At 38.1% G+C, this 14,248-nt stretch overlaps 1 protein-coding gene across 1 annotated transcript in view; it reads right to left on the reverse strand.

Annotated features, from left to right (window-relative positions):
* ift74 (intraflagellar transport 74) overlaps positions 1–14,248 on the reverse strand; it is a 126,617-nt gene that overhangs the window by 59,362 nt on the left and 53,007 nt on the right. Inside the window, exons 9-12 of the mRNA XM_043717238.2 lie at positions 11,731–11,793; positions 6,765–6,908; positions 1,599–1,639; positions 1,225–1,304 (exon numbers count right to left, since the gene is read on the reverse strand). Of these exons, the coding sequence (XP_043573173.1) occupies positions 1,225–1,304; positions 1,599–1,639; positions 6,765–6,908; positions 11,731–11,793 (328 nt within the window). The remainder of the gene's footprint in view (positions 1–1,224; positions 1,305–1,598; positions 1,640–6,764; positions 6,909–11,730; positions 11,794–14,248) is intronic.

Here is a 14,248-nt window from a genome sequence, read left to right on the forward strand (position 1 = left end):
GATGTCACGAAGATGGTCATTTTATTCCAAACTGTATGACACATTCATGGCAACAGAGCGGAATAGTGAATATGAAATCTCTTTCTTCAAAGAAAACATCTCAGTTATGGTTATATTCTGAAATCCTGGGACAAAACTGACCATCTGCTTTTAAAAGATGGACATTGATTTTTTTATTATAAAGGAAATATCTCACCCAAGTAGGCTGTGACAAGATTTTAATACTAATGACACTGGTAATCAGAAAAGATCATGTTTAAGCAGCAAAACGAGAAAAGATTATGAAAGGAAAAACAAACAGAACTACTGAAACCTTGGCATCAAAGACTCCACGCAGTGTCCCGAAAATACCCAATTATAAATGTGAAAGAAATGCTGAATGTATCCAAATACTAAAAAGATAGTTACAAAGCAGTGAAGTTATACTTTTTTGGGGGGGAGTAGGTTTTTCCTTAAAGAACAGTAGATACTGCTGGCAACGGAGTGAAAATTGCTTCAGTTTAAAACTGCCCTTTTTTTTTAAGAAGAGAAACATTAACAAACCTTTGAAGGCAGGAAATTAAGGATAATCATCATAAAGAGAACAATCCAAGATGATTTTACATCAAAACTCACAAGCAAGATCCTAACATAGATCAAGGGCAAACAAGATGAAATAATACATTTAATGGCAAATTAATTCATTATAATTAACAGGAGAACTCGCAAGTTGATTGGTACATCTTTAGATTTCCTGCCCTACTGCTTATGCAAATCTCCTAATTAAAGAGTTTTTAAATTTGAAATTGCATTTTTACTGTTGGACCAATGCATTGTAGAAAGAAAATGCTGAAATTATACAAAATTTACAACAGGAAAATTGATTATATGAAAATAATATTCAAATAGGAGGTCAATTTGAGCCAAACTTCATATTGATATGACAACCATTCCTCAATTTTGACAACACAATTCACTGCGACTGATTGCTAAAAGGTTTGTTTTAAAAAAATGCTATGGAATAAACTAATATCATTCATTATTAAAGCAAATTACTTGAAAATAGGGTAACAGAGAAGTGAGAAAAGAATTAACTAATTTTTAAAAAATTTTAAAAATACTTGCAATAGCATCATGTTTCCAAGTGACTCTCAAAGAGATGAGCAAAAACCTACTAAACTGCTGAAAATAGCAATCTGCAAATCAATAGTGTGCTATAACCAGTGTTGAACAAAGGAAACTGACCTTGATGCTCTTCCAAATCCATGTCAAGATGTCGAATCTCTTCCGTTACCTGGTTAATTTTCTCCTTCATCTCAGTAAGTCTACAAACAAATATTTGATGTCATTTTTAGATAAAAGGGATTCCATTATATATCAATGACAACTTATTACTGAAGGTAAAGTGTTGTATGCCTGAAAAACTACATAAAGTGAAATAAAATGTGATAATTGATTAACCATCATCAATTTCCTCTTCCCCTTTAAGTTTTCTAAAAAGTAGGATACTTTCAGAAAACTGTCAAGTATTTCTGCATGGAAATAAATGAACACAAATTAAGTACAGAAACTCATCATTTATTATTTCAAATAAGTTTTTTGTAAAGATGATTTCCTACTGTCTTTCAATGCTTGCTATTTCTTGGTTATCTTCTTTAACCTGTTAAAAGAAGCATTGTTTCATTAATGTAGGAACTTCCTAATTGAAACAGCTTCATAACAAAACATTTTGATTCATTCTTAGTTAAAACACATAATTAAAAGCATGGTTACAGAACTTTCACCATGTAATTGAAGTATTACAATACACAAAGATGGTGTTGCCAGATTTTACAATAAGAATAATTGAGAAGAGCACATAGAACATAGAACATAGAAGAATACAGGCCCTTTGGCCCTCGATGTTGCGCCGATCCAAGCCCACCTAACCTATACTAACCCACTATCCTCCATATACCTATCCAATGCCCGCTTAAATGCCCATAAAGAGGGAGAGTCCACCACTGCTACTGGCAGGGCATTCCATGAACTTACGACTCGCTGAGTGAAGAACCTACCCCTAACTTCAGTCCTATATCTACCCCCCTTAATTTAAAGCTATGCCCCCTTGTAATACCCGACTCCATACGCGGGAAAAGGTTCACACTGTCAACCCTATCTAACCCCCTAATCATCTTGTACACCACAATCAAGTCACCCCTAAACCTTCTTTTCTCTAATGAAAACAGCCCCAAGTGTCTCAGTCTTTCCTCATACGATTTTCCTTCCATACCAGGCAACATCCTGGTAAACCTCCTCTGCACCCGTTCCAGTGCCTCCACATCCTTCCTATAGTATGGCGACCAAAACTGCACACAATACTCCAGATGCGGCCGCACCAGAGTCTTATACAACTGCATCATGACCTCAGGACTCCGGAACTCAATTCCTCTACCAATAAAAGCCAGTACGCCATATGCCTTCCTCACTGCACTATTTACCTGGGTGGCAACTTTCAGAGATCTGTGTACATGGACACCAAGATCCCTCTGCTCATCCACACTACCAAGTATCCGACCATTAGCCCAGTACCCCATCTTTTTGTTATTCTTCCCAAAGTGAATCACCTCACACTTAGCTACATTGAATTCCATTTGCCACCTTTCTGCCCAGCTCTGCAGCTTCTCTATATCCTGCTGTAACCTGCCACATCCTTCCTCACTGTCAACAACTCCACCGACTTTCGTATCATCCGCAAACTTGCTCACCCAACCTTCTAACCCCTCTTCCAGGTCATTTATAAAAATGACAAACAGCAATGGTCCCAAAACAGATCCTTGCGGAACACCGCTAGTGATGGCACTCCATGAAGAAACTTTGCCATCAACTACTACCCTCTGTCTTCTTCCATCCAGCCAATTCCTAATCCAAACCTCCAACTCACCCTCAATGCCATATCTCCGTATTTTCTGCAGTAGCCTACCATGGGGAACCTTATCAAACGCCTTACTAAAATCCATATATACCACATCTACCGCTTTCCCCTCATCAACCTCCTTCGTCACATTTTCAAAGAATTCAATAAGGTTTGTGAGGCACGACCTGCCCTTCACAAAACCATGCTGACTATCCTTGATCACATTATTCCTATCCAGATGTGCATAAATCCTATCCCTTACAATTCTCTCTAAGACTTTGCCCACAACAGAAGTGAGACTCACCGGCCTATAGTTACTAGGGTTATCCCTACTCCCCTTTTTGAACAAGGGAACCACATTTGCTATCCTCCAGTCTTCTGGCACTACTCCAGTAGACAAAGAGGACATAAAAATCAAGGCCAATGGCTCTGCAATCTCCTCCCTTGCTTCCCAGAGAATCCTAGGATAAATGCCATCAGGCCCAGGGGACTTATCTATTTTCACCTTTTCCAGGATTTCCAACACCTCTTCTCTACATACCTCAAAGCCATCCATTCTACTTATTTGTGACTCAGTATTCACATCGACGACAATGCCCTGTTCCTGAGTAAATACTGAAGAAAAGTATTCATTCAGTGTCTCCCCAATCTCTTCCGCCTCCACACGCAACTTCCCACTACTATCCTTGACTGGACCTATTCCTACCCTAGTCATTCTTTTATTCCTAACATACCTATAGAAAGCCTTAGGGTTTTCCCTAATCCTACCGACTAAGGACCTTTCATGTCCCCTCCTTGCTGCTCTTAGCTCTCTCTTCAGGTCCTTCCTGGCTACCCTATAACTCTCAATCGCCCCAATTGAACCTTCACGTCTCATCTTGAGATAGGCCGCCCTCTTCCATTTAACAAGGGATTCCAATTCCTTATTAAACCACGGCTCCCTCGCACGACCCTTTCCTCCCTGCCTGACAGGTACATGAAGAGTCAAAATCAAGGTATGCTCTTGCAAGTGATCATTAACTCTGTACTAAAAATGTCCACATACATGTGAATTTATGCCTACAGTTTACTAGTCAAAAACATCTGATTTTGAAAAATAAGCAGGTTCAATCCTTGTTAGTATTTACAACTGGGGTCTTATTATAAAGTGGTAGGGTCCCTATCTCTGGGCTAGAATTTCCAGGTTCAGGGTCCTATCTGTAATGTTACAACATGTGTGTTGTAACACATCTGAACAGGTTGCTTATAAAATACTCTAGCAGGGAAGTTACAGATGGAAAATTATGCCTTAGGAAGAGAAAAGATGATGAGTATTTGACACAGCATTTGACAAATCATACAAAGAATGTTGAAGTGCAACAGCTGGCACTCTTGAAGGACTGGTGTTTCCTTAATTTTCTTAGTCATAACTATATGGTCTTAATGTGGTTTAGATTGTACTCTCTGAGCACATATCAGTTACTCAATCTTCCAAAAGCTAGTACAATGGATATGTGAAAGGAGCACAAATGGAATTTTTCTGATAAGCATATATAATGAACTTAGCTTTAAAATCTCTAAAATACAGCAGTTTTATATTCAGAAATGCTGGTATCAATCACTACCCTAAACACATGCACTCAATAACTAGGGAATCCCTGAATTGTACATTGTCAGACAAATGTTTATATATTTGATGCATACTTTTTTATCCTGTTCTCCTTCATTCCACTTGGTGTCCTGGTCAACATTTATCCCTTAGTACACGTTATTATCACAAATTATTTAATTATTATCCCACTGCTATTTGTGGGACTTCACTGTATGTAATTGGCAGCAATTCCTATATTACGATTATCATACATTTTAAAATAACTTAATTGGCTGTAAAGCACATCGACACATTCCACAGCTGTGAAAAGAGCTACTTAAATTCAACTCTTTCCATTCGATATTTACTACTGTGAGCAGTATAATGTTTCTTCTTTCAGCTCAATGGTTTAGACAGTTTGAACTATCATTGACCAAAAGGAAATGTGCTTTAACAGGGTGTGACTGACTTGGATATTTCCTACCCACCCTTAAAAGATGCAATGTTGTGGGATTGCAAGGTGTTTTGCCTACTAGCAAAGCCAAAAAAAATTAATGAGCACAATAAGGTTCAAATGACAGTCAAGGCTAAGACTCAAATTCTGTTCCTTTCACGACATGCTCTAAAATCTTCGGCTGCTGTACCAGGAAATTAATAGGCATCCTGTCCACTAAAGTCATTTTTCCAATGCAGTATTCCACTCTTTATCTCATTAAATTTGTAAGGTGGCAGTGAGTGGGTCGCTTCAGGTGGAGCTCATCTACTTCATCCATTTCCTTTTCTGTTTTTCTTTCTTCTCTTTGCTTTCTTTTCCTCCTCCTCTCTGCTTTCTTCTCCTGCCACAGACTCCCAGCCTCAGACTCAGCACAGATCCAACGAAGTGGCCTCCTGGCATTGCGGCCTCCTGGTCTGGGATGAAGGTCTTTCAGGAGTACATATGGTCTTTAGGCCTGGCATGGCGTCAGCATGGACTTCCGAACTCTAGATGATTCCTCTATGTGTGGCCCCACTGTGGTTCAGCACTTAAAAACTGTAATGTTTGAACGTTCACCTTTAATTCTTTTTTGTATTTAAACTAAGAAAGTCTGCAATGAGTAACTTTTAACCTTATTTCCTATGTTTTACCCTATACCATACTTAACTGCAATTTTTAACTGTTCTTTCATTCTACCTTGTTCTTAAGATTCGGTACCTAGGTTCCTGTACCTAAGATGGCGCATTGTGTGGTGAAATTATATACTTTTCACTGTACTCTTGTACTTGAGTACACTAACAATAAGAATCAAAAATCAAATTTATGGGTAAGCCTAAGGATTTTGTATGGATTTAAATAAACACTTCAATTTACATAAGTAGCCTCTTTAGTGCCCATCTTATGGAATCATGCTGGTAGACAGGTGATATTACTTGCTGCTGCTAGGGCTTTGTGATCTTAATACCTTGGCCCCATACTAAAACACCAGTTGTACACCATTTCAAACATTGCAAAGTCAGAAATTGCCCTTCATACTGTGGTCCAGCACCACCAGCTCAAAGTAAAAGGCCCATAAAGACAATTTGGCATTTCAGGTCACTAACAGTGACCTGGAGATGCTGGTGAATGTGATGATGGAAGGGCAGGCAATGCTATATCCTGCAGACCAACAATGGAGACCATGACACCAGACTCAGCCATCCTGGATTGAAGTAGTGGGCTAGGTCAGTGTAGGGTTCTGGGTGAAATGCAACACACAACAGTGCAGAGAGTTATTTATCTGCTGTATTTTACAAGGTTAGGTGCCACCACGCTTTCTCTGAAACCCCATTCACAGGATCACCACTCACTCTGACCCTGCCACTGCACACACCTCTCTAAAAGAAGGCTCACAAACAACCCTCACACTGCAAGTATCATGGTCATTTAACATCTCACTAACTTAATCTCACTCACAGGAGATAACCCCCCCTTGAGGCATACAATGTATGCACAGATGTCAGTAATGAGTGAGAGATGTCATTGTGGAGCAATAGCTCATAATATCAGCTAAAAGGTGCAGAAAATTAGAAAGCATACTGAATCAAACAATAATTGTTATCCAGTTCTATGGAAACTTCCAAATTGAATGCAATCGGCGTTTTTGGTTCAATGCAGTTTAGAAGCATTTTCTACTAGTTTTATTTTCATTCATGAATGTCTGCGGTAAGACTGCCCATCGCAAGGTGCCCTGAGAAGATGTTAGCGGACCTTCTATTCGATTCATGGCTTTCCTTTGTAGCAGTTTAATAGAATTATAATTAGCTTGCTCACTGAGGAGGCAGTTCAAAGTCAGATTTCCTCACCTGCTTCAGTAGTCGCTCTCTCTCCTCCTGTGGTGATCCCATACTCTTATCCTCTGCAATCATTTGACTTTGATGGGATTCAAGCTCATGGAGTTTCTCATACAATACCACGGCTTCTTGCTTCACCTGGGAGTGAGCTATCTCCTGTGAAATGCAACATGATTTGAATCTTATACAATATCTTACATGACTCATTCTATTATACTTCCTAACCACTAATTCTAACGATGGCAATAAATGTGGTATTAGAATTAAAGTCATGTTCGGTCACCATGATATTTGAGACCTGGATCATTTCTTGATAACAATAAAGTTGATTTGTTAAAAATTGAACTTACAGTGCCACAAACACTTACAATGTGATATATCATCTTTGCAGATTAAACATGGCAATTTCCTGCTAAATAATGGTGTTAATTCACCTTTATTGTATATTGCATGGCAGGAACATTTTATGATGCTTAAATTTCGAATGCTGTCGTAAGCATTCAGTGGATCTGAATGACAGCCTTTAATCTAGGCTCTGCTAATATTCATAAGCTGTTTAAATTTGCCTCTGTCGATTGATAAGGCAGTTAAAGTTGCCAGATTGAATTTGAAGTGATAGATCACTTGAAACAACTTCACTTTATGGTGAAAACTGCATCCCAGTAAAAATAGAGTGGGCTGAATGGCCTCCTTCAGTACTCGATCAATATTACACAGGGGATAGGATAATCTTTCTGATCATTCTACTCTGTTATACTTGTTTGGTTTTAAAACTGACCATCTATATGCGTGAGGAACTTTTAAAATCACAAAACTCCAACATAATGAATGAAGTACATTAAATTTAATATCAATGCATTACAATGGGGATAGGATATTCTTTCTGATCATTTTACTCTGTTAGTGAATCAATGCTTCACACTATCTTGCAAGTGAACAGGTACTGTCTTAACTAAGCTTTACTGATGCAAACCACTAGAAAGTGTGCAAATGCTCTGAACTAACACTAACTACAGACTACCTTCATATTAAACTTTCAGGACAGCATAGTTGACATCAAGAGTTGGACATATAAGGGAAGTATAGCCACAAAGCTACATCACTATAGGATATATAAATGAAATAGATAACAATAAACCTAAAAAAGAATTCAGGAAAGGATTCTTAATGCGATGTGTTTAGAATGTAAAACTACTACCACAGGTGATAGCATAAATGCATTTCAGGGGAAACTAGATAAACATGAGGGAGAAATAAAGAGAAGGATATGTTAGTAGAGATGAGGTGAATAAGAAGCATAAACACCAGTTTAGGCCTTTAGGTTGAATTTACTGTTTCTGCGTTGTAAATATATTGTAACTTTGCAGTTTAAAAGATGCTGTACCACATTATTTACAAGTTTAAAATTACCCTTTTGTCTCTCAGGCCCATTTGACTTCATGAATTCTACATTTTCTCTTTACATTTAAACTTGCTGAATGATCAAGATTCAGAATTACTTTTTCTATATCAGGTAGTGGGACTTTTGATTCATGGAAATGGGAAATAAAATAAAGTGCTATTAAACATCAATGTAAAATTATTGCAATTGTACATTGTTTATTCATTGCTATGTAACTGAAATACCTGAAGGACAAATAAAATAGATACATTTCGGTAGTGTGGTATAATTATATTTGTTTTGTTTTAAAACTGAACATCTGTATGTATCAGAAACTTTAAAAATCACAAAACTCCAACATAATGATTGAAGTACATTAAATTTAACAGCAAAACATATTTAATAACAAAGATTTAAACCTGAATGACGACTTGTTATGCTGCAGCTGATACTTTAAAACGTCAAACACATTTGACTCAGCACTGAAATTTACCATCTATTTGAGGCCATAATAGTCAGATAAGTCTAGGCAGATCTACCCTAACAGGTGTTTGCTTTATATTTGATCAGTTCATCAAACTCTTCGCAACAGATCAGATCAGGGTGGAAGCAGTGAAGAGCAAATAATCAAACTTAAAAGTCATAGGGATGTACAGTGCGGAAACAGACCCTTCGGTCCAACTTGTCCATGCCAACCAAATATCCCAACCCAATCTATTCCCAACTGCCAGCACCCAGCTCATATCCCTCCAAACTCTTCCTATTCATATACCCATCCAGATACCTTTTTAATGTTGCAATTGTACTAGCCTCCACCACTTCCAATGACAGCTCATTCCATACACACACCACCCGCTGCGTGAAAATGTTGCCCCTTAGGTCCCTTTTAAATCTTTTCCCTCTCACCCTAAACCTATGCCCTCTAGTTCTGGACTCCCCCATTCCAATGAAGAGACTTTGTATCCATGCTCCTCATGATTTAATAAATCTCTATAAGGTCACCCCTTAGCCTCTGACGCTCCAGGGAAAATAGCCCCAGCTTGTTCAATCTCTCCCTATAGCTCAAATCTTCCAACTCTGGCAACATCCTTGCAAATCTTTTCTGAACTCTTTCAAGTTTCACAACATCTTTCCGAGAGGAAGGAGACCAGAATTGCATGTTGATGAATTAAATTTTAAAATTGCCACAAAAGATTACATTTGGCATTAGTTTTCTTTTCACTGAGGTCATTCAAACTCTGACGCTCATGTTTGTGCACTAAGTTCACTCATCACCCTTGTCTACGTTTATCTGTCTCTTGGTTAAGCAACAGCATAACTTCAAAAGTGTTATTCTTGTTTTTAAATGTTTCCATGGCCTCATCCTTCTCTATCATCCTTCCTCATCTCTAATCTGTTCTAGCCTCACAAGCCTCCAAGATACCTTGCCTCTTGAGTATTCAAAGTTTTAAGCGCACCAACATTGGTAGTTGCATGTTCAATTGCTGAGGCCACAAGCTCAGGAGATCTCTCTTCTGACACTTCTCTCCCTCCAGCTTGGTTTCCAATTTTATGCTGTTTCCTAAAAATTAACACCTGGATGAATCTTTTGACTAAGTGACTTCATATCTTGCTTGGCTTGGATTCAAATCCTGCTTTATAATATTCCTGTGAAATGCACTGGGTCATTACATTATTGGGATGGCTCAGTATATTGAAGGCACTAAATAAATTAGTTGTTGTGGTTATTGTAATTTCCAGATTCTGAAATGATTGCAACTTTGTCTAAACTTTAGCAAGGAGCTACTCAGCAGATGTTATAGGCAATTGACATTCCTGGAAGCTGGTCAGAAGGAACTGATGACTTAGTACAGTATGATCAGGCTATTGACAAACACTTGGTTGGCACTGAATTTTGAAGAAGTAAATGTCATATACCTTGGGCCCAAATATAATCATTAACATATCTGATGGCAATGACAAATGATCAAATCTGAACCAAAGCTAAGGATAACAATTAAAATAGCGTTTTCCTTCTAAATCGAGGGGCGAAGGGCCTGTACTGCGCTGTATTGTTCTATGTTCTATAAAACTATTATGTAAAAAATGAAGTTGACTATACTGATATTAATTTGTTTTGGCTCAGTGGTTAGCACTGCTGCCTCACAGCACCAGGGTCCCAGGTTCGATTCTTGCCTCAGGCAACTGTTTGTGTGGAGTCTGCACATTCTCCCCGTGTCTGCGTGGGTTTCCTCCGGGTGTTCTGGTTTCCTCCCACAGTCCAAAGATGTGCACGTCAGGTGGACTGGCCATGTTAAATTGCCCATAGTGTTAGGTGCATTAGTCAAAGGGAAATGGGTCAGGGTGGGTTACTCTTCGGAGGGTCGGTGTGGACTGGTTGGGCCGAAGGGTCTGTTTCCAAACTGTAGGGAATCTAATCTAATCTAATCTAATCACTACCAGTTGTGATTAATGGTGTGATGGTATTGTGCCTTTAAGAGTGATTTGTTCTATGCTGTTGAACTTTGAGCTCCTGAATTTTTTTTAAAGTTAGACAAAAGAAGCATGGTGGGTGGAGTCAGGCTCAAAAGGACCCAGGGTTTTAATTTTGTTTTCAATTGTGGTTTGAAATTGATTGTAGAAGCTGCTAGATACAATTCTATCTGTTGCAGCAAAAAGCTCGAGTTCGACCTCTGCTGCAAGATTGTTTCTTTCAGTGTTACTTTTTCTTGTACTGGAAAGGAGATAGCAGGTGAGGAAAATGTGTTTTGCTGAATTTGTCTTTGCCAAGGGTGTGTCTGTGGCTTGCTACTAGATTGGAATAATTGGTGTTTAGTAGGTAAGTAATATATTATTTTATTACATATTACAATTGTTAAAGTTATGCCAATTTTCTTCTTTTGTTTATATTTTAACAGTGTGTAGAATAGCATGTGTTTTGATTAAAGCCAATCAAATCTAATGTGGAACACAGTGTCTTACAGTGGCCTATAAATAAAATAAACATTTACTGTCCAGGCTATTTCCTTGACACATTTTGAGGGTGTTTGGTCTGGTCCATAACAGTGGTGAACAATTAATCAACTAACTGAAAGAGTACACTTCACAAATATATCAATCCTCAATGGTGGGGGAGGCCAGCAGATCACTGGAAAAGATAAGACTGAAGCATGTGCAATAACTCTTAGCATTATGTGCCACGTAGATGATTCATTTCAGTCTCCGACTCTGGTGATTCATAACATCTCAAATTGTCTTTAACCGATTTTGTTCACTTCTCATGATATCAATCAATAGTTGAATGCATTGGATGCTGGAAATATTATAGGCTTTGATAACATTCTGGCAAAGGTACTGAAGACTTGTATTCCAGAACTTGACATGCTTCTAGCCAAGCTGTTCCGGTACTGCTGTAGCATTGGCATCTACCCAACGTGGAAAATTACCCAGGTACGTCTTATTCACGGAAATGAGAACAAATTCCACGCAGCCAATTAACCTCAAGTTTAAAATTAAAATATTCAAAGCAACAATGCAAATTGTTTTTTTTTTCAGGAGTTTGGTCATTGAATTGTCAAATAAAGTACAAATGGAAATGAAAATACTCAAAACTCTTACAGTCACCAGTGTTTCCTTTTTTGTGTTCAATATGTCTAGCTCTTGCTGCCGAGCATCCAACTCCTGAGAAGATGAAAGGAAGATTTTAAGTGAGCAGCTTAAATAGTAATTTCATCATCAAACATTAAGCAAAACACTAAGCAGACATTTAAAAGCTTTTGTACAACATTGAGGAACACGATAACATTTGTGTCAGAATAAAATTATCCTGTATTGTGATTTGTGGTCCTTTTCCATGTATTGAAATTGTAGGACACTTGCATGAAACTAACAGCATCTACAAAAAGATTTCTAAACACTTTTTATTTTAAATGCACATACTACAAAGCCAGTGCGCAAAATACTTCACTCAGTTTTCTAATTTCCAGTGTCTTTCCAACCATCTACCTCTGAACCTCTGTTCTATGTTCATCCGTTTTCCATTCACCTTTGTCGTTTCTAGAAAAGGATGAGAAGCCTCCACATATCTTACAATGTGCAATATCCAATTCAGGTATTCTTTGCTGGAATCCCCAACTGCCTTTAGGGTTACATTGAGTAGGTTCTTCCTGGCTTTTTTTTGTTTATCTCCCAGTTTGCAGATGCGTGGGCCAAATCCACCTCTTCAGCTCTGTTCACACTTCCTAAATCCACTAGTTCTGTCAGAAATCATTCAGGATTTGTCGAATGGTTTGAAGGAAGCTGTGGATCTTCGGCTGAGAGTTGTCCTTCCAGGAGCATAAACAACTCTGACAGATTGACTGGGTCACTGCAGCTTTGCCCCTTCATGATCTGAGATGGAAGGACTGTAGATTACAGCCCATTATCAGCAACCCTACGACCTGGCTGGAGTATGACCATATGGTTATATTGGGCCAAACATTTGAGAGTGAGGTGCGTTGCCACCCAGTCAGTTCAGACTCTGGAACACTCACTGTTAAGGTGATCTGGCAAGGATCTCTGCTTTCAACTATAGATAGTCTACTGTGCTCCAGGACGTAATAGAAATTCTGAGCACTGTCCACAAAGAAAGGCAGTACAATGCCAGCCTATAAATCATATGCCCTCTCTCTGGCTCAATGTATCTTCATGCTGTCCAGTGGAATCATTTTCTACAGCACCAGATAGGCTTGGAAAGGATGGAAAGGGCATTCTGGACCTTTTATTTAGTCTTGCTATAATCTCAATTCAGGCAATCTCTACCTAAATTTAGGTGATCTGGCTTATAGTTGTAAAATCTCCAGCTGGGTCTGCAATCCAGTCTTGCACTACCCTGTGGGTCTTTTTCAGACTTTACATGGTCTGCGCCAGTTCTCTAAGACTGACTCCATCAGCAATGGTCTCTTCCTTTCTCTCTTACACATGAAGATACTGTTTCAGATGCCAAAACAGGGCCCTACTGTTTTACAGCCTCCACTCCATTAATCTTCCATATCAAATTCAAGTTCATCTCTAATTTTATTAAATGCGCATGTGAAAAATCCACACCGCACCACATAACTCTTTCATTTCTCTAAATACATTCATTCCTACTTCTCTTGACACTTTCCTTTAATGCTCATTGGGTTGAGGAAATATACCCCACTTCAAGTACAATCATCTTTAAAAGAGCCGTAACTTAACCAAAAGCTCAAATCCCTTAACAGTCTGGAGCCAACATAATTCTTTAACAATAAAGCATTCACAGTGAGTGATTGGAGCTGTGAAGATGCATAGAATTCTATCTTCATGAAAATATAACAGTGAGTAAAACAATAAGAATAAGGAAAGGCGAAGAAGGTTCAAAGAGGTTATCATGCTTAAAATGGTCCTACAATACAAATGCATGTTTAAACTGTGTGCATGTTCAAAGGCCTAAGATATAATGTGCACGTCTGAACACACAGAATAGGTATTTACTTAAAGTTTATTGTATTATTACAATTTTGTCTTTAACTTCAGAGTATAATATAGTATTCTTTATTCTGGTTGAAACTTTAATTTACAGATGCTGAATTCTATGTTACATATTAAAGCTCCAAAATTTGGAACACTTTCATAACCTAGCTAAACAGGAAAGGTTTATTACAAATGAAACAGGAAAACATTACTGAAACTCCATCCTGTAAAGGCTGTCCAGATATCCCTTTGGAGTGCACTAATCAGAAGCTAAGAAACAGTTTTACGATTGTCTGACCAACAAAAAATAATGTTACCAGCAGGATTCAAGTGAATGTAAATAATGAAGCCTTTCAGTTACTTTTATACACTGTATTCTTTAACTATGAACCGACATCTGAGAAAATAGTGTAGTCAACAAAATTTGACAATAAGTAAACTGACAAACAATACTAAATAAAGTCTGCCTGGAAAAGTTCTCATGAAAATGGTTAAAATTCATAAGAAAATAGTTAAAATAATTTGTTGATAGTGATTTCCATTCATACTTTTCTTTTGAATTTCACTGCACAGATTTTACAGGTTTCCAGAATTCTTGTACATGTTGTAGCTGAATTAATTGCATAACAGAGTTCTCTGGTGGAAGGAACAAAAGGCACTT

This window comes from Chiloscyllium plagiosum, unplaced genomic scaffold (assembly GCF_037043375.1).
Source record: "Chiloscyllium plagiosum isolate Xiang-an unplaced genomic scaffold, Cpla_swu_hap1 HiC_scaffold_2, whole genome shotgun sequence".
NCBI lineage: Eukaryota > Metazoa > Chordata > Chondrichthyes > Orectolobiformes > Hemiscylliidae > Chiloscyllium > Chiloscyllium plagiosum.